Genomic DNA, 20,427 nt, shown 5'->3' with positions numbered 1-20,427 from the left:
GGCTGGCCAGGTGTGCAGATGGCAGCCCAGGAGAGACTCTTGCAGGCCCCACAGCATCTAGCCACTGTGACCTTGAACACTGGGCTGCCCCTCATCGCCCACAGCCAGGTAAACAGGTTGGTACTAACCTCACAGGGCTACTGAGGGGATCACAGGAAACTCGTGAAGCACTCATCCCGCAGCTGGTACCTACAAGGAAAACTGATAACCATTCTGTCCCTTCTGTTGCCCCTTGCACATGAGCCAAACCTCCCAGGTGGACTCTCCAAAGAAAATAATGCAGGACAAGATACGGAGGGAGGCAGGGAGAGGTTCGGTCTCCCAGAGAACATCCAAGTGGAAAATGGCTTTAGGAAACCCAGGACAGGCCTCCTCATTCCCCCTGGAGAACGTGGAGAACCAGTCCTTAGAGCCAGTGAAGAGGACAGGACATTCAGAATAAAGCCCCGTGAGACACCCGAACAGACCGAACTGTGGACACAGCAGGCGCATGTGGGCAGCTGGCTTCTCCTGGATCCAGGGTGGGTGGTGGGAACAGCTTAGCTGGGCTAGAAGCAATGCTGGACTGTCAGTATCTCCCTTCCATCCCCAACCCTAGCTAACAGTGTGCATTGCATGAGCATCAGAGTCCAGCAAGGTCCTTGCACACTAGAAATAAACAGCCCAGCTCATAGCAGCACATGGCCTTATGCTCCTAAACTTAGAACAAGGCCTTTAACTTCTGTGGACCCCCTTTGTCACTTGGCACAGCAGAAGAGACCACGCCAAAATCATCTCCCTAGGCACGAGGTGCCATGTGAATCCCCTAGAACTACACAATTCACAGAGTTTGTATAAAGATGTGTGTCCTTTAAGAGCTGGGCATGGTGGTACATAACTATACCACTTAATCAGGGGCTGCTGCAAAACTGAAAGCTGAAGGTCAGGCAGGATGACTCGGATTCACTTAAAAATAGGGGTAACAGGGGTTGGAGGGATGGCCCGATGGTCAGAAACATTGGCTGCTCTCCCAGGACCCAGGTTCAACTCCCAGCACCCACAAGGCACCTCACAATCACCTGTATCCTCTAGCCTCCACAGAGACCATGCAATACGTGGTGCTCAGACACGCGTGCAGACAAAACACACACAAAATCAATAGATTTAAGGAGTCAAGATAATAAAGAATGGGGAACATAACGTGGTGGTAGAGTACTTGTCTGACATTTGGGAATTCAATATTCAGCGCCTCAAAAAATAAAAAAGTTTTAAAAGAGGCCTTTAAAGAAGAAAAAAAAAAAAAAGCAAGGACTAGCCAGATGGCTTATCAGGTAAGACTTGCTACCAGGCCTGGTGACCTGAGTTCAATCCGGGAACCTATGCGGTGGAAGGAGAGAACAGTCTCCTGCAAGTTGTCCTATGACCTATGCGCACACGCTAGGACTTGTGCACACTCACTCATATATGTCATAAACGCAAAGAGCAAGGCCGAGGCAGCCATCTTGGGGACTCTCCAGAACGGAGCATGCTCTGTACTGTGCACGTACCAGCAGGCTACCCCACAATGCCATCCGCAGTCTTTTCCACTGTTCTGCATCGCCTCTTCCATCTGCTGTGCTCTAGTCTCAAAGAAGGCCCCATCCAGGCTTGTTCCAGTCCTGCCGGACATATGCACCCCACAGATTTCGTTCCACTGATTCTCAAGGGTGGGGACAGTGACTTTTTCTTCTCCTTCTATCCATTGCAAGGCTGGGCCCAGGCAAAGCAGGCAGCCCAGGGTTTGAAGACAAAGAAGACTGCTTTCCTCTGTGGTGCCTTCCCATCTTCCCAGGTCCGCTATCCCATCACCTCCTCTATAATGCCCTCCCAGAGGACCCAAAGCAGATAAGAAGAGCAGGCTCCCAGTAAGAATCAGCTCACATTGGCTGCACTGTGTGCTCTGCCTGACTATCTCACTCCGAGGTCTGTGGTCAGCTCCTTAAAGGCCCAGAATGCCTCTGAAACGGCCATCCAGCTCAGGCAGTACCAGCCATCTACTGAATGAGCAGGGAGAGAATTTTAAGAGGCAAACTAGGAGAGTCGGGTCTGTCTGTCTGCAGGTCTTCTGCCTATAATTCCTTGGACAAACGCATTCATAGGTCGGGAATGAATTTCCTTAGGTAGTGCTTGCCTAGCATGAATGAAGCCAGACCTCGGATCTCTGGCAACCCATAAAGTGGGTGTGTTGGTTAGTACATGTTGGAAATCCCAGCCTTCAGAGGGTAGAGGCAAAAGGAACAAAAATTCAAGTTCATCTTCAGCTATAATGCAAGTTCTAAGGCCAACCTGAAACACATGAGACCCTACCTCAAAAAAGAAAAAGTAACCCCATGCCCACATGTCCAGACTACCTACGTATTCCTGGCATGATGCAGAGACACAGCAGAGTTCTGTGATCTCCAAGCTTGCCTTCAAATAAGCTCTAGTCCTAATTGCCCAGCATTGGGCAATTGATTTTACATCCCTGTGCTTCAGCTGCCCCCCTCACCTCCCCCCCGTAACGCACGAGTGATCACAGTACCTGCCCATAGGTGTCTGTGACGCTTGTACTGGTGTGTCGTGCTCAGAACAGCCCTGGCCCCTAGGTAGCAAGCAATGGGGGACACTGACTGTGTTACCGTGCACGGCTCTGACCTCCTTAAGTTCCGCCCCAAAGCTGGGGCCAATCGGTGCTCCAGGACCTCAAGGCTCCCTAAGGTGCACATCTGGCCAGCGGGCTGCATCCCACCACCCACCCCTGGCAGGCACCCTGCAGGGGTAGCGACGCCGCCCCCGCCGGGCCTGGGGCTCTGAAGCCTGGGGGCGGCGGGATGGACTGAGTGGCAAGGCCCACCCCGCGACGCGCGAGCGGCGCAACCCGCGCCTTCCCAGCCGGTCCCCCGCCGCGGCCGCTTTGTGCCAAGCTCAGGCCCTGAGTTACTGCGTCGCAGCCATGGAGCCCTCAGCGCGGGGGGCAGCCGGCGCGTTCCCAGGACGGCGTCTCAAAGGAGCCCCAGGGCCGCCTCATGGGCAGGAGGGTGGGGACCCCGAAAGGGCCACGTTCCCAAGGCCCCCGGGCTTTCGCGGGTCGCAAAGCAGAAAGGGACCCCGGAGCCGCGGCCCTTCCTCACCTACCCTCATCCCATCCCCCTCCCTCACCACCACCACCCCGCCTTTCCCCCAAATGCCTCCCCACTCCCATTCCTTGCTCTATCCACCCATGACCTCTTCCCTTTCAACCACTGCCTCGCTGTCTCCCCATGCCTGCCCTGGTGTCCCTGCGCCCAGATCTCTGAGACAAGTCGACAGACAGGCTGCAGTAGGCCCTACTCCCTGCCTCTTGTCCTGTAAGTCTCTGGTGTCCCTCAAGGTGCTTCTGTCACCAACACCACTACCGTCCAGTCACTGCCTGGCCAGGGAAGGGGCCGGGTTCTGGACCGGGCCTCTGAGGAGGCTGTGGAGCTTCATGGCCTCATTTTCCCATCTGTCAAATAAGTCTGGAATGTGAGTCCACTGCCAGGTGCTGGGGACAATGAAGTGACCAGACAGAGGAGGCACTCTGCTGGGTGGTTCTCACAGGGACAGGTCATGGCCTGAGGCCTCCCATCAGGCTGATCCACTGAGAGAGTCCTGTGTGTCTGTGCTGATGGTGGAGGACGTGGCACTTGAGTTCCTGGGGCAAGAATGTGACTCAGAATTCTAAGCTCTTGCTGGGGACAGCCCTAGTTGAGATGACCCATCACCCAGGGAGTCAGTCTCTCTGGAGCCTGGATTGCACCACAAAAGCCAAAGGAACTGAGCCAGTGGGGAGTGCAAGCAAGGAGTGGGGAGGGAACTCAGGGATACCACAATCTTCCCCAGCCCTGTAGAGGCAAAACCTTTCAGGCCCGCTCCCATCAGAAACCCCTGTCATCTAGATAGGCGTCCCCTCCAGGACGATGCTGTCCGGACAGCTTCTCAACACCGTTCCCTCGGAATGGGAATTGTGTTATTGACCGGTATACCTGCAGAAGCCCCTCCCTCCAACACAGTGAACTTACACATGCACCCGTTGCTGGAGCCTCAGCACAGAGTGCTGGCATGGAGTACATGTTCAGTAAGCGCACGGGATGTGTAATGAGCAAGCGAACAAGCAGCAACAGCGTCGATCCTAGAAACCTTGAAACTCAAGCGGAGAGGAAAAGATCCAGCAACGAGGGATCTCGTGGACGTTCCACAGCTCCAGCCTCTCTCTCTGAGAGACTCTCACCTGAGCATTTTAAAGGACTTAAGAAAGTTGTGACTCTGATTAACCCAGCATTGCCAAGTGTGTCTGGCCACAGGAGACATTATACCACTCTCATCACCACAACTTTACAAACAGTCAAAGGACTTTAAGAGAAGGACTTGCTTGCCTCTCTGTGTTTACAATAGGACCCAGCCAGGCATGCATGCTGGGCACACCGGAAGTGCTCCAGAATGCCTAAATGATGGGTCAGAGAAGCCACGCAAAGCCCGCCACTGCTGAGAGCAGCCTCCTCCCTAGGTTGATGGCACCTGAGGTTAACTCACACATGCACACACCTTGACTCTGACAAACATGTCCAAAGACAGAGGCACATGCATGAGGAAACATAATGAAATACAGACATTCACACGCAAGCGCATATACTCACAGGAACACACACACAGGTCTGTATGCACATGCACACACACACAGCCCATTGTGGCAATACCCTGATCTCCCAACAAACATTTCCTGTGCCTGGCCAGTGATCAAGAGGACAGAATCTACAGGGAGGGTGGAGAAGACAGGCCTTGGTCAGCACAGCAGCAAGTTCCCAGGATGTCCTTGCTCTTTCCCCAGGCACAATTCTGTCACAAGGTCACTGCACGACCTTGGACACCTGACTTGCAGCTCTCTGGGCAGTTCTGACCATCCTCTTGAGAAGGGTGCTTGGCTGAGGAGTCATGATTAAGGCTCATTATTAAGAATCATTATTGCAGGCCAGGCAGTGGTGGCACACACCTCTAATCCAGCACTCGGGAGGCAGAAGCAGGCGGATCTGTGAGTTTGAGGCCAGCCGGGTCTGCAAAGCAAAATCCAAGACAGCAAGGGCTACACAGAGAAACCGTTATCTTTAAAAACAAACAAACAAACAAAAAGAATCATTATTGCTCAGGTAGCCCAAGTACTCACCAAAGTGGACAAAGTGAGTCAAGGACCTCCAAACTCTGCCTATGACTGGCAGTTTGTGCCTGCATACAAGCATTCATTAGCTACTCCTGGTGGGCTGATCCCATCCCCAAGGCAGAAATAAAATGCTGGATTCTGCCTATTCCCCTGTCAAAGGAATTCCCTCTGTCTACCCGACCTGAAGCCCAAGGCTCACGCCACTCTCTCCCTTCAAGGGCTGTACTGTGTTGATTCCAGACACCCGGCTTTCAGACCTTTACCAGAACAGCCTCCACCTGGCTCCTTCTGAATCCTCCTCTGAACCAGGCTGAGTCTCCCCTAGGTAAGATGCTCAGGGTGTAGGAGGAAGAATGGATGTATGAAGAGGAAAAGAGACACGGGGGTAGTGGGCTAAAGGTCTCAGGGAGAGAAAACAATGCCACACCCCAAGCAGTGCCCGAAAACATGAGAACCTTCACTAATAAAGGAAGTGCAAATGAAAACAATGTATGATTTCTTGGCTGTCTGCTTGGCAAAAGAAAAACAAAACCAATAGGGGGGGAACCTGTTTGGGCAAAGATGAGGTGAAACCAGCCTTCACACACCAGTTAGAGGTGGGTGAGCTGGCATGACGACGTTTGCAAGTCAGTTTGGAAACAGCTACCCAATTTTTCAAGTGAATACTCCTCGACCCAACAATCCCACCCCTAGAGACCTACACTAAGAAATGCCCAAACAAGAACACAAAAATCTGTAAGTGAGTATGCTCCCTGCCTCGGTGTAAGAGCAAAACACTGGAGGCAATTACAGATCCACCAGCAAAGGGCTGTACGTAAGCTCCACTGCCTTCTGGCTGTTAACGTGGAGATCTACAACACTAACATGTAGTAACTTCCATGCTAGCAGTCTTTAGGCCTGTCTGTACATTCAATTTACAGGAAGCTTTAAAACAAAAACTAACCTGGGACCTTAGCTTCAAAATTTCTGCACTCTGGTCCCAGGTCATGTGACTACTTCGGGTACCTAAGAAAAAAGCTGTGCAACCAAGACTGGAAACCCACCGCTATGATGAAAATAGTAACTGAGAGGCAGTATAGTCGGATAGCATAAGATGCTATCTGAGGTCTTGTATATATGCATCCTTGAAAAAGTCTGGGTTAGACCATAACAGCCACTAAGACTAGGAAGAAATATAATTATCTCAAGATACAGAAAATCTTGTTTGCTGGTTGGTTGGTTTGGTTTGGTTTGAAGACAGGGTTTCTCTTGTGTAGTCCTGGTTGTCCTGGAACTCACTCTGTAGACTGGTCTGGCCTCAAACTCACAGAGATCCACCTGCCTATGCCTCCCAAGTGCTGGGATTAAAGGTGAGTGCCACCACCAGCAGCTCAGAAATCTTTTACTTTCTTTTACAGATATGAGCACAGACAGTCCAAAAAGCAGTGTACAGAAGAATGAAAGCAGGGCTGCCTCCTGTTCCTACAGAGTCAGGCTTTCACAGCCCTGAGAGAAGGCAGATCTTCTGTTACTTTCCAGGGTCACTGGTGTAATTATAAAGCTAATGGCCACTGGAGCAGGCTCTGCAGCAGGCTAAGACTTGTCCTCAAATCCTAGTTCTTCGGAATGACCTTGGCCAGGGCATCTCAGTGGCGAGGTTTACATGTCTCCAGCATAGACATCATCCAGGAAGCTGCTACAATAATCATGGGAGAAACAAATGGGATGGAATTGTACAGCGCTGACTCCGCATACGTCCTCCCCATGGTTCTGGGTAGACATGTGTATGGCCTGATCATTCCCCACCTTCATCACCCCTAGATGAAAAAGGGGACCCACAGCCTGTGGTCCCAGCACTCAGGGAGGCAGAGGTGAAAGTTCTCTGTGAGTTCAAGGAAGGCCTGGTCTACAAAGCGAGTCCAGGACAGCCAAGGCTACACAGAGAAACCCTGTCTTAGAAAAAGAAAAGGAAAGGAAAGGAAAGAAAGAAAGCAGGCAGGTACCCAGAAAACCAGCTTCAGTGACACTTGGCCAAGCCTCTATGGCCAAAGAATACAATGACCCCAACAAACTCTAGATTCTCAAGCATCTCAGCACACCCACGGCACCCTCAACCCTTATGCCATCTTCTCTTGTCTCATATACTCCCCAACTTCCAAAAGGACAGGAGAGCAGGACAAGCCCAGCTGCCCGCTGCAGGATTCCCTAGAACAATCCCTTTGGACTAATCACTACCAAGCCATTAGTTTCCCCTCTTTATGCTTTTATGAATTAAAAAACTATACCTTGGCTGCATGCACTGGCATGCAGAGTACTCGGGTTGCTGAAGCGTGAAGACCTCAAGTTCAAGGTCAGCCTGGCTGGCTACAGAGCAAAACAGTCACCAAACAAACAAGCAAGCAAACACAAAGAGCTAGGGCTGTACCTCGAGGTGAACATCCCCCACATAGCACTCGCAAGGCCCCGGGTACCAGGCTCTTGTTTCAATTCCCCCGCATACAGTAACACTACAACTAGCTCCATCCCCTTCTAGAAGCAGGAAACAGAACACAGACAAAAAAAAACTGTCTTGCCCACGGTCTCAGTGTATGCTCTCTCTTAACCTCCCTCACCCCATGATAGAAGCCAGGTTTACCTGAAGGAAAGGGGGTGGCTTGTTTGTTTTGTTTCTATTCTAGATAATTAACAGGATACCATGCCATTACTGTTCACGTTCTCTTTCTGACCTCTGTTTCAGCCTCACCCCTCACTCCTACCACTGCTCCTGAGGCAAACCCTGAAGGCAGGGTGGGTCCTATAGGCCTCCAGTGGTACTGAAATGGAGAGCCCTGGCCAGGCCCAAACCAAACAGGCATTTCCAGTCTGACCCCTGTAGTTCTGTGGCAGTTCAGTAGGGGCAGCATGAGGTGTATGCTCAGTCAAGCATTCCACTTTACTTAAAATTATCATTAGAATCTCAGGCTAAGCTATCATTTCTAAAGAGTCTAGAACAAGAGATGGTGGCTACAGAGGACCAAGAATGGAGAGGAAATGGCACCAGCCACTCCCAGCTTCAACAGGCAGAAGGCTCACAGCCCTCACAGAGGCAAAGGCTGGGAAGGTAGTAAGGAGGAAGCGGGACCTGTTTCCGATATGGATGCCAGGAAGTCCTTCTCTGGCCTTTTAAGTGTGTGCCCCAGCAGTCCACCCCCTCATTTGCTCACTCACTCACTGATTAACCCATCTACATATTTCCCACACACTTATTCACTACTCATTCACTCTTCCTCCATTCTTATGTAACCCATCAACAGCCAACACACTTGCCCAGTTACAGGTTTCCAGACCCACAACCCAGGCAACCAGGTGAGGCTCGTGTATAAATGATTGTGGAGGCCCAGAGAGCCAATGGTGTGTCCACATCTCAGTGAATTCCCTCACCTGAATAAGGCAAGATGGATGCTACCATCTCTCAAAAGGGCTGGCTCTGAGGACTAAGGACTGTAGTCCTAAGAAGCAGAAGCAAGACTACCACAGCTAAGTCAGAGAGACATACAGCTCTGCAGTTAAAATTAAACGCACGGATGTGCAGAAAAAGTGCTGTCCCTGAGACTGAAAGTGTACCAGTCCAGGATGGATGAGATTAAGGATGCCAGAAACATGCAAAGATGAATTTGAATCCAAGATTGTTCTTCATCAACTCACCTTCCGGACTGAGGGACCCCAAAGAGGAAAGGCCTGAAATTTCCCAGTGTGTGCAAAGCCTGACTGATTCCTCATGAGGGACAAAAGGGTGTCCCTAAAGGCTAAGCTGGACACTGCTCACAGGTCCCCGGGGGATGGCACTGTGCAGCCTCCAGAGCACCTCTTCCCATCTATCTTCTCTAGGACCTGCTCTCCCCCTGTACCCTCTCCCTGGAGAACCCCTGGAGCAGGTGGTTGCCTCTCCTCTCCCTAAGTGACAACCTGTCACCCTTGGGGGTTAGGGACAGAGCTCCATCTCCTGATCAGGAGCCAGAAATATCCGGGCAGCTGCAAGGTCACACAGCACCTGCACCCAGAGTTACCCTTGATGTGGTAACCACCCCCACCTGCTGCCTTGTCCTGTCCCCTCACCAAATCCAGAAAGTAATCACTCTGCCTTTAGGCAGGTAAAACTGGATACAAGAGGAGTCAGTGGGTTAGCATGTTTTATTGAATTAGGGCCAACAGAAGAAGTAAAAACCAACCTTTGAGCAGGACAGGAATGACAACGATGCACAAAACAATGTCATCCAGGTAACAAACAGGCAAATCTCAATCACAGGAAAGGAAGAGATAGATAAAGTGGTCCCCCACCCCCACCCCCGGCCTGGACTACCAAATGGCTCTGCACCAACATCCTCACCTATGTGCCTCCACTGGGACTTCCAAGGACTAAGATTCAGAGCAGCCATTCCAAGGAGCTGTTCCTCCCTTCTCAGGGGAGGTGTCCTGGAGAGAGCAGGCTGGATGACAGGCAAGATTGTCTGGGTGCTGGCAGGCTCTGGGATCTGGCCTACCTTGGCTGCTGGTCTAGTCACTCACCCAGGCTCCATCTCCAGAAATGTGGTATCCATGAGGACAGGACAGACGCTGTAATCCTGGCCGCCAGACTGCCCAGCAGCTCCTGACCCAGCACCATGTCACCCTCTGGACTACAGATCCCCGACCCACACCGATGTAGCTATAAATGGGGAGATCACAGTGATGGGCAAACCACACCTCATGGTACATACTTGCAAGCCACTTACCAATCCTTTGCACAGCAAACTTTAATGATTTTACAGTTTCATAATCTTTCTCAAATCACGTCTGTTTGTTTAGGGTTGGTGCACAATAGTACATGTGTGGAGGTCAGAGGACAACTTGCCTTCCACACGTGAACCCTGGGATTGAACTCAGGCCATCTGGTTTGGTGGAAGGTACCTTTACCTACAGAGCCATCTCGCCAGCCCTATTTTACAATCCTTCAAAAACTTCTCTGACCAGTGAGGTGAACTTTTCCAGGTCTGGGCCCATAATCTGAAATCTTTCTTTTGTCTTTGTTTTGCTTTGTTTTGTACTGAATGTTCGTTGGTGTTTTGCCCACATGTATATTTGTGTGAAGGTGTGGGATCCCATGGAACAGGAGTTACAAATAGTTGCGAGCTACCATGTGGATGCTGGGAGTTAAACCTGTGTCCTCTGGAAGAGCAGCCACTGTTCTTAACCACTGAGCCATTTCTCTAGCCCCTTTCTAGAGGAAAAAAACAAAAAACAGGGTTTTCCTATGTATTTCCAGCCACATCAAGCCTGCTACATGAGTCAGGTTGGCCTAGAACTCACAGAGACGCTCCTGCCTCTGCCTCCAGGAACAGAAGGTGTGGGCCCCTAATGTGCAGCCTTAACCAGTTTTACTCACACAACAGTAGGGCTGCAGCTGCAGGAAGTCAGACTCTTCCCTAGGCCACAACTCCTCTTACTGTCCCCACACAAAGCCCCAAACTGTCTTGCAGGAAGGAACTTTCAAAACAATAAGCTCTGGAAGTCCCCAGCCCAGGGAGAGCCTTTCACTAGTGTTGGCTCCAAAAGGAAGCCTCCAGGAATGCAGAAGGGCTTCACACAATCCTCTCCCTCTCAGGCAGTCCCTGGCCCTTAAGTGATATCAGCCCCAACACCCCCATTATCTAGGAGAGGAAAGTGGCTGTTAAATTAGTGAGCACATCCACAGAGCCCCATTTTATATCCCAATTCAGAAGATGACATGAACATCTGCTTTCACTTCAAGACATTAATTTTCAATTATTGGAGAAAAACAAAATTAGTCCTGACAAATTGCTGGTGAACACTGGCTCTTGTCTGGTGGTTCATAACAACTTCGGGGGCCCACAATTAGAGTCCTAGGACAGACTTTCCTGATGGATTCCTCCCTGTTATCTGGAGTCCAGGATGATGGCCATGCCTCACAAAGGACCCTCTGCCAGGCAACGGTGAGGTAACACTCCCACAAGCCTCCGAAGGCAGGTGCTTGCCTCTTCAATGACCAGATTAGAGAACTGAGCAGAAGCCAGGGATGATGAGGAGGGAGACCACTGTGGAAAGCCACACAAAGCTTTCCTCTATCTCTGAAAGATTTTGACACTGCAATGGGGACGCCAAGTCCTCCTGTATCCAGAAAAGGTTGAAGCAACCTCATGAGATCACCTCAGAATGTGGTGGGCCCTCTGTGGTGGGAATGGGAGAAAGCACATAATTCTCCTTCTGAGACCCCTCTACTCTGACACTATGTTATCCAAACTCAAGTGCTGCAGCCCCCAACATCCAAATTCTTACAGATACTGAGCAACAAAAAACAATTTGTCAGCCAGAGTGGTGGCAGAAACCTGTAACCTCAGCACTTAGAAGGCTAAATAAAGCAGAAGGCCAGCCTTTTACACAGAAAGATCCAGCCTTTAAAAACACTTAATTAGTTAGGGGCATGGTAGTGCACACCTTTAATCCCAGCCGTCAGGAGGCAAAGGCAGGCAGGCAGATCTCTGTGAGTTCAAGGCCAGCCTGGTCTACATGGTGAGTTCCAGGACAGTCAGGGCTATGTAGAAAGACCCTATCTCAATAATAATAATAATAACTTTTCCCAAGATCCCCTAGACCCAAAACTCAAGCTCAGCTACAGTCTCAGAACAAATAGAAAAAGGAAGAATACTAATTTTGCCAACTTCAATGACCCCCCAATCCAGAAAACAATCCACGTGATAAGCGATTATAAACTCTTTAATCTCATTTGTTAGGTTCTTTCTGTATCTTGGCTGCTACAATAAGAAGCCCCAGAAATATGAATGAGCAGAATTCCAAAATAACCATGCAGCAGTCTTTGACTGTGATTTGTCACAAATGAAACTAGAGTATATGTCTAGCTAACGTGAGGCTATTCTGGGGATGGGGGGTGCACAGGAGAGGGGAGGTAACCATGGCGGAAGGCAGGTTAAAAAAGAAAGAAAACAAAACAACAACAACAACAAAGGAAAATTATATCTTTAAGAAGAGACTGAAAAACATTGCTACTTGCAAAGTCAACTCGGTAACTGAGCTGACATTGTGTAATTGACTTTGCAAGTAGAACAACAGCAGTGTAACAAAGAAAATGTCAGTGTTTTCACAGCACTAATCTATAACGCTGGGAGGCCCTCCCGCTGTCAGCCAGGCCTGACAATACAATAGCTTTCAGAGGGATATTACCATCATGCTTTTATTCCTGACATCAATCAAGACAAAGAGAATCCTTTTCACAAGACATTAAAAATCAAACCTTTGTACAAGAAGATAGGTAAAGCACCATTCCCTTAAAGACAGCCATGAGGAGCAATCAGCTAATTGGCATCCTTGAAAGAGGTAAAGTATTTTTATTTACTGAGTGTACAACCCCAATCGTTGGCTGCCCCAGACCCTGGCAGGTAAGGTAGAAATAAGAACTTTGCATTCTCGTCTCGTCCACTCGTTTCACCCTTTCTAGAGCCCACAGCAAGCTTAGAAAGCCAGTAGCTAGTGCCAAAAACTTCAAGCAAGATATAACCAACTCAGGGTTTGTCAGATCATTTTGGGTACAAAACTACTCAAAGGACGCTGCATATAATGCAAGCAGAAATTGTCAAATTTGCCAGCAAACACATACGGGAATTTCCCCAACTACCAATAATACTAGGGCACCCCAGTAAGTCTCCACAGCACACTAGACCCACACACACCTGAAGGAATCGTCAGGACAAATGTTTTAAGCCATGAGAGCAATAGTCTTGTACCGAGGGCTAGGCTTGTTTTGTGCAGGATTTGTTACAAGGTGGGGGAGTTCCTAAACCTACTCACTGCTAAACCCACCCACTGACCTTGTCACAAGGATCAAGCCACAGGGAAACCTAGCCACGTTCAGCTCCAAGACTTTGAGACAGTTTGAATGCCTGTGTATTAAAAAGCAGCAGTGAACAGGGCTAACGTTCATTAGAGCTTATTATCTATACCTTTCCCAAACTAACCCACCCAGCCACCAAGCCACCAGAGAGCACAAGAGGGTGCTCATGACACACTGACACAGGGCGTGGACAATTGTGATAGAGGGAGGAGAGGAAAGGTCCTCTAGACTGGAAGAGCTCAAGACGGTGTAACTCGCCCCTTGTAGCAAAAGTCTACACTAACATCTGATAACTCAGACACAGAAATGTTAAGCCAGAAGCATCTCTGGCAGACAAGGGTGTTTTCACTTTTCAGACACAAATGGACACCTTTGTTCTATACAGTATTGAAACAACAGGTGCTCTTCATTTTGTTGCAAAATGACAGAATAGGAGAAATCATTTTAAAAGCAGAAGTCATCCTAATGCCGCCTTGAGGATTCACTCTTCCACCACCATCCAACCCTTCTCAGAGCCGGGCGGCAAGCCTGCACCGCAGCCTCAGTGGTGGGCTCCTTCCGTTTACACATCCAAATGAACAGTTAAGAGAAATCAATGCATCTAATTGCCAGACTATTAAATCCAACATCAGGGGAAGAATTCCACAGCCACCAGCTTAAGAGCTGGCTACCGATATAGCAATTGTTGCAAGTTTCTATTCGACTGAAGCAGATCTCCAGCCTCCCTGTCTCCAGCTAGGAAGGCTGCACTCTAAGATGCTGTGCTCCAGTTTCCTCCTCCTGTGGTCCCCCTCCTCCTCTGTTAACATGCCACAGCACTGCCAGGGCTGCCTGGTTCTACTGAATTGCTTTCTGACTGCAAAGTCACCGGCATTTTGCACCTTTCCTGGCGAATGCACACCAGACACCTCAGAGTTAAACATTTAGCAATATTCTCCTGCCAGAGGCACATAGTTATCTTATTTTATTGCTTATTAAGTTTTTGCAAGGAAACAGGTGTAAGAACCTAAACAGCAATTACTAGACATAAAGGATATTTCCTAGAATCAAACAGGCCCTTTCAAAGCTGGGAATCAGTAACTTAATTGGTGTGGAAAAAAAATTAAACATTAGGATTTAAATAAATGTCATCTACCTGAACCCAAAAAAAGCTAAGGAATCTACAAAGGATTTGTCTTGCCCTTCCTGGAAGATCATGCACATTTAGCCAAACAAATCTCAACCATTTACACTTGTGTGTGGTCTCTGCTGAATCAAGAAACCTGTAACCTCAGAACGCCTCTATTTATTACATCTCAATTATTTCCATGGAAACAGGCACAATGGTGAACTATGCTGCTCCCAAGTCCCTAGACCACCAAATGTAGAAGATGGACTTCTGAGGTGCTCAGGCTGGCAAGAGAAGACAAAGAAAGGAAGTACAGAAGTCACTCCTGGCCATTTTGGATGGGGGGAGTGGGGGCACAAGACTAAGTGCCAATTAATATTAAGAACTGTAATTAACCAACAGACAGTTGCTAAAATAGAGAAAATCAACAATATTGCAAATTATTAAAAAGTTTTTAACTGAGGCTGGGGAGGAACACAGTCATTTTCTACAGGAATGAAGAGGTTGCTGCCTGCAGTCTAGGAGGGACAGGTCTCCTTAATGTTGAGTGACAGACAGACCTGCTGGTAATCCTTACCAAACTACCTGGTGTCATCGGCCAAAATGACATCAGTGAGATGACAACAGCCTAGGGAATGAGGCCAAAATCATCAAAGGAAACAAATTGTTGCAACTGCCACACCGCCAGGACAGGCACACACAAAAAATAAATAAATAAATAAATAAATAAATAAATAAATAAATGAAAGGGAAAAAAAGAAACTCGGTCAGAAAATGTGACTTTTGTAACATTTATGAATTTGTTGGGTGGTTTAGAGGTTTTGTATTTTTTTTTTAAACAAAATCACAAGGCTTTTGAAAAACAGCCCTGCCCTCCTGCATCGGCACCCCCTTTCCCCATTTGCTGGGCATCCTCCCTATAGAGCAGAGCTTTCCAAAGAAGGACAAACATCCTGAGGGGACAAGTGACCCCACTCCAGAGGGAGCTTGTGTCCAGAGTGGGAAGTGACCCCTGAGGCCTGTTTGATTTTCAAAGCGGCAATACCCCGTGCTTTCAAATCACACTTTCTGAGCATTCATTCAAAATTGTTACATTTCTGTCTTTCCTTCCTGCTATGAGCTTTCATATTTCTGAGATCAATTACAAATTACGGTCAAGCAACTTTCACAGAGAATACTCCAGGCTGGGGGAAGCCCACAATGCCTGCACATCAGCTCTGACACACAGCAGTAGACTTAAAGTAGAATAAAATACAATGTAAAAGGCAACCGCTGTTCCTTAAGAAGCACCTTCAAGCATCTTTAAAGGTGAAGACCTTGTCGTTTCAAACCCTGGGTGTGGATGGAAGAGTCCACACTTAAGCACTGGCTTTGGAATACTGCTTGAGAGAAAGGGGGCTGTTCTTGAGAAGCAATAAATCTCTCACCCATTGTAATCCTTATCTATTCAAATTATCTTCTCTCTTAATTCCTCTCTTGATAAGTGATCACATCTTCTCCACCTCATTCACCTCAGTAAAGGTACTAAAAGGCAGAGAGTGCTGAGAGAAAGGGGCTGGAGCAGCTTTTGGAAAAGAGCCCTGGGGGGAGTCAGGGGGGAGGCAGGGGTCCTTCAGCCTCCAGGGATGGAAAAGCAATGTGTAGCTGGTATTCCACAACTTCTCAAAACACCTCTGCTGCTCTGCCTGCCATTTGGCTGTCTCTGCCCATCACTGCTTGAATCGTCTGCTACATATAAACACGTAGATTTAGGAACAGACACTCGTTAAAAATCATTTCAAGGATCATTTCATGAAAGGCTGAAAAAACTCAATTCTAGTCCTTCTCCGTGATCCACGGAGTGTTTTTAGAATTCGGTTCAGGCAGTTCTGAAACACCCACCCATCTGTTTGCTGTGATCTGCCCTACCTTTGCTTTCTGTGGCTTGCCTTCTAAAATAAGAGGTTTGGGAGACACAGACCAGGTTATAGGTGGACAGGCTTTGCGTCTTCACACACACACACAACCTGCTTTTATAGATAGGTTTAACTCACAATGAACTGCCTTGGTTAAGGAAAACTGCTTCCCCACCAGCAGTTCCAACTCTACTTTTTTTTTTTTTTTTTTTTTTTTTTCCTGGGTTGCTTTAAGTGCCTCTCCAAGAACGGAGTAGTTAGCCGAGGAAAGAAGAGAGAAATCAAATATTATTTCAAACTGCAAAGCTCTTCTTTCCATTCTCCTCTTCCCTGTCGTCTTCTGGGAGCCTTCTCTTCTGGCTTCCTTGTCCCACAATCAGAACTCTCCGGGACCTCTAGTTCTACGGAGCAAGTCAGACTCTGCTCCAGACTGGGGGGCTTGGAGGGGGTGCTCAGCTAAGCAACTTCTCTCGATGAAAGAAAGGAGCCGGAGCGGAGAGTTAAGACCACGGGGAGGGTCTTGGTGGGGCCAGGTGCCCCTGACTCTCCTGGGGCTTTAGAAGGAAGGAAAAGCCAAGTGTCTCGAAACCCACGTGGTACAGATTCAGCACCAGCTATTCCAACCAGGAGCAAGACTGGCAGGAAGGGAGCCGGCCCCAACGCCTTCCCGCGCACAGGCCTCCAGGAAATGAACTTTTCAGAGCAGAGTTGGGCTGTGGCCAGAGGTCATCAGGGGAGTTGAAGAAGGATAAGGGCCTCAGGACTTCAGGCTTCACGGGTACTCTCATCCTGCTCCCGTATCATCTATCAACCAACGAGCCCAGGAGAGGCTGGAAGGGGTACAAAGCAGCAGGCCATGCCTGCAGAAGCTAGCTGAGGAGGGGGAAGGGGCCGGGAGGTGCTAGAGGCCCTCGCTCAGCCTCTCCCGGAGGCATCTGCTCTCCAGGGGTCCCTTCAAACCCGGGGCTCTCCGGGGAAATACAAAGCAAGGGGGATGTGTGTACTTGGCTATCTATAGCTCCTCACAACCGTGCGCACCCTGGGGACTCGCTACGGAAGACACCCTGGGTGCCCGAGGCGCGGCGGCCCGGGTTGTTCCGGACGCGCTGCTCCGAGGGGCGCTCACTGCAGCCACTGCGCTCCCCTGGGGACCAGCATCCCGCCGGCGCGGCACAGACAATGAACTCCTGGCGAGGCTCCCTGCCCAGCTGGCCTCGGTGGAGCCGGCAGGAAGTGCGGGGGCCCGGACCGGGAGCTCGGCCTGGGCCCGAGCGGGGAGGAGGCGCCCGGTTTGCTTTCTCTCCGAGTCCCCGAGTGACCAGAAGGGCATCGGAGAACGCGAGCGAGAGCCGGGGCCAACCAAGGCGCCTCAGAGCTGCCGGCCTCTGGGGCATCGGTCCTCGCCGCCTCTTCCTCACGCTGCCGCCGAGATTCGCAATCCCCGCCAAGTCGGCCCGCACCCCTTGATTGGCCACGCGGGCCCGGGGCTGGCGCGCTAGGGGCAGCGAGGGCCCCTGTGCTGAGCCCCCCGACCCACGTCCCCGAGAGCGAGGGAGCGGGGCAGAGAGCCGGTCGGCGGGCAGGGTGTGCGTCCTGGCCCCGCCGCCGGCGCCTCCTGCTCGCGGCCTCCGCCTCCTCCTCCGCCTCCGCCTCCCTCCGCCTCCTCCTCTCGGCGCTCGCTCGCTCGCGCGGTCCCCGGCCGCCCGCCCGCCCGCCCGCCGGTCCCTCCTCCTCCCTCTCTCCCTCCCTCCTCGCTCGCTCGCGCCTCCGCCGGGCCTCTCTCGCTCACCTTTCACCGAGCGCGGCTTCGCCTGCTTCCGCCTGGACATGTCCGGGGCTCCGGGCGCTCCGTCGCCGTCCGCGGCCGGCTCCCCGCGCCGCCCCCCGCCGCTCCAGGCAGCCCTTCTCCCCCTTCTCCTCCGCCTGCCTCTCGGAAACTTTGTTTTTTGCAGCCGGGTCGGCGGCCGTAAGGAGCGGACCGCAGGTCCTAGGCAGCCTCCCTGGAGGGGGCAGCCGTGGCCGGCCCAGGCCTCTCGGGGGCCGGGGGAGGCCCGGGGGGCGCGCCGGGGCCCTGCCTGTTGCAATGCGGCAGCCGGGGGCTCCGGGTCCCAGCGGCGGTCCCAGCGGCGCGGGGAGTCCGGAGGCCACTCGGCCGAGCCGAGTTATGCAAAAAAAAAAAAAAAAAAAAAAAAGCCGCCCCCCTCCTCCTCCCCACCCCCCGCCGGCCCCCGGCCCCTGCGGCCCCCTCCCTTTCTCCCCCACACCACAGCCACCCTCACCCTCCTCCTCCTTCTCCTCCGCCCCTTGCCGGATTTTTGTGCAAAGTTTGCAGGCGTCCGGCCACACAGCCCGGTGCGGAGCTCACAATGAACCCATCTGAGGAGGGGGAACGAGCTGGAGCCGGGAGGGTCTCAGGGGGCGAGGAGACCGGAGGCGGTCCGGAGCACAGGAGCTTAGTACCCCCCGGGAAAAGAAAAAAGAAAAAAAAAAAGAGCCTTCAAATTATCCCCTGCCGCACGCCAAAAATAAAATAATAATAATAATAATAAATATTAATGGCTCAAAAATGCTCAAATGCCTGGTTTGGAAATTATGATGAATGGGGGGGTCCCTCAACTCAGCCTACTTGGAGGGGGGCTCGAAACGGCCGCAGTGGCTTGTAAGCCGCGGCTGGGGGTCCCCGGCTCACGCCCCCTTCTCTGGCTCTCGGCTCGATCTGATCTCGGCTCCCCGGAGGAGTAAGGGGAGCGCGGGGGCGCTCAGGCGGAGGCGGGCAGGGGCGCCCGTAACACGGGCATTGCTCAGCCGGTGCGCCGGGCCGCCGCTGCCTGCCCTAGGGCTGCGGTGCTCAGCGCGCGACGCGCAGTCGATCCCCAGGCCGGTGCCAAGTCGCCGGCCCCGCTAGCTGCCTCCATGGACCAGGGGCTGGGAGAGGGGGGAGGTGGCGGCCGCGGCGGCGGAGGAGGAGAAGGGGGAAGAGCGGGCGGCGGCGGCGGCCGGGCTCCCGTCCTCCCGGGCAGCGGCGGCGGCGGCTGCGCCCCGGCTCCTCCGCGCTCCAGCCGGCGCCGGCCCGCCCGCCAGCCTCCCTCGCGCTCCTGTCTTCTTTGTGGTCGCTGGCTCTCCTCCTCCCGATCCGGCTGCTGGGGCTGCACTGCAGAGACACATAATAAAGCCAGGCTTGGCTGGAAATGTAGCCGGGTCCCAGCAGGAGGATGTGAGGAGCGGAGTCCCGGCGGGGGAGCGCTCTGATCCCGTGGGGCGCCCCGCACTGCTCCGGCTCGGATCAGACGGAGAGAGGGCCAACAGCACCGAGCGATGGACAGCGCTGGAAATACAGCTCCGGACGCCCGCAAAACCCGGACCGCGGCGGTGGCGGCAGGCACGGCACGGGCGCCGCACCGGCACGCGGGGCCTGGGCTTGGGCGCAGACAGCGCTGGGCGGGAGGAGAAAACAAATAACAGGCCCACGCGGGCTGACAGGCTCGCCTGGATGCCTTCAGCATCACAAACTGAAAAAGCGAGGGAATGGGGGAGCAAGCCGAGGCGAGATGCCTCGGCATTGCGGCCCCCGAGGATTTTGATCCATGCACAAGAATTACCCCCAGGACATGGGCTTTCTCGCTGGTTCGGTGTTCTAAAACTATCTCTGCCACGCACCCAAGAGACTTCCACCGCTGAGCTAACCTACGCCTCCGTCTGTGTAACTCCCGCGCCCGGTTTAAACTAACCAGACACCGTATACTCCGCACACCCTGCGTGTTTATTTCACCCCTTCCCTCCTCCTGGGTTAAGCAATCGGCTCCTACTTTTCACGAAGTTTTACCACAGCCACCAGGGGGCGCCTTGCGTCCCTGCAGCTCTTGCAGTGGTGGCCGATCTCTCATCAGGCCCTGGGATCCGTCATCCCGAGGCGGTTCCCCTAAACTGCCCTTTGAGCCTCTCCCACCAGCCGCAAAGGCCGGGTCGTGGCTGGGGAGGGGTCCCAGCATCGCCCCCTCCCAGCAAGTGGCGCCACCTTAGGCCGGCGCGCCCCGCAGCGGGGAGAGCAAAGCGGGCGAGCGGCGCGGCGCTGGGGGTTATCAATCTCGCCGATCGATAAGTTGCCACTTGGAGAGGGGAGGGCTGTGTCCCCTCGGAGACGAGTTACCCAGGGCAACCTTTCACGGAAAAAAGAAAAAAAAAAAAAAAACGCTGCCCGCGGAGAGCAGAGCCCAGCCCAGCCCAGCAGCGGCGCCCGACCCAAGCAGGGTGCCCGCGCCCCGCCGTTCCCGGGCCTGAGCGCCAGCAGGGCCCGCGCCCCCCCTCGGTTTGCTTCGCGGTCCTGCGGGGCCTTTTTCGCCAAGCTCGTGCTGGGCTGATTGCCGAGGTAGATGCCACCCCCGCAACCCTGCGG

At 52.2% G+C, this 20,427-nt stretch overlaps 1 protein-coding gene across 1 annotated transcript in view; it reads right to left on the bottom strand.

Moving 5' to 3' along the window:
* The window catches only part of Znf423 (zinc finger protein 423), a 288,102-nt gene extending 269,918 nt beyond the window's left edge, over positions 1 to 18,184 (bottom strand). The window contains exon 1 of the mRNA XM_021656686.2: positions 17,824 to 18,184. Coding sequence (XP_021512361.2) covers positions 17,824 to 17,863 — 40 coding nt within the window. The 5' untranslated portion in view covers positions 17,864 to 18,184. The remainder of the gene's footprint in view (positions 1 to 17,823) is intronic.
* Between the last annotated feature and the right edge of the window lie 2,243 nt (positions 18,185 to 20,427).

Source organism: Meriones unguiculatus, chromosome 10 (assembly GCF_030254825.1).
Source record: "Meriones unguiculatus strain TT.TT164.6M chromosome 10, Bangor_MerUng_6.1, whole genome shotgun sequence".
Classification (NCBI taxonomy): Eukaryota; Metazoa; Chordata; class Mammalia; order Rodentia; family Muridae; genus Meriones; species Meriones unguiculatus.
The sequence above is the reverse complement of the archived record's forward strand: the minus strand, read 5'-3'. Positions and strand labels throughout refer to the sequence as shown.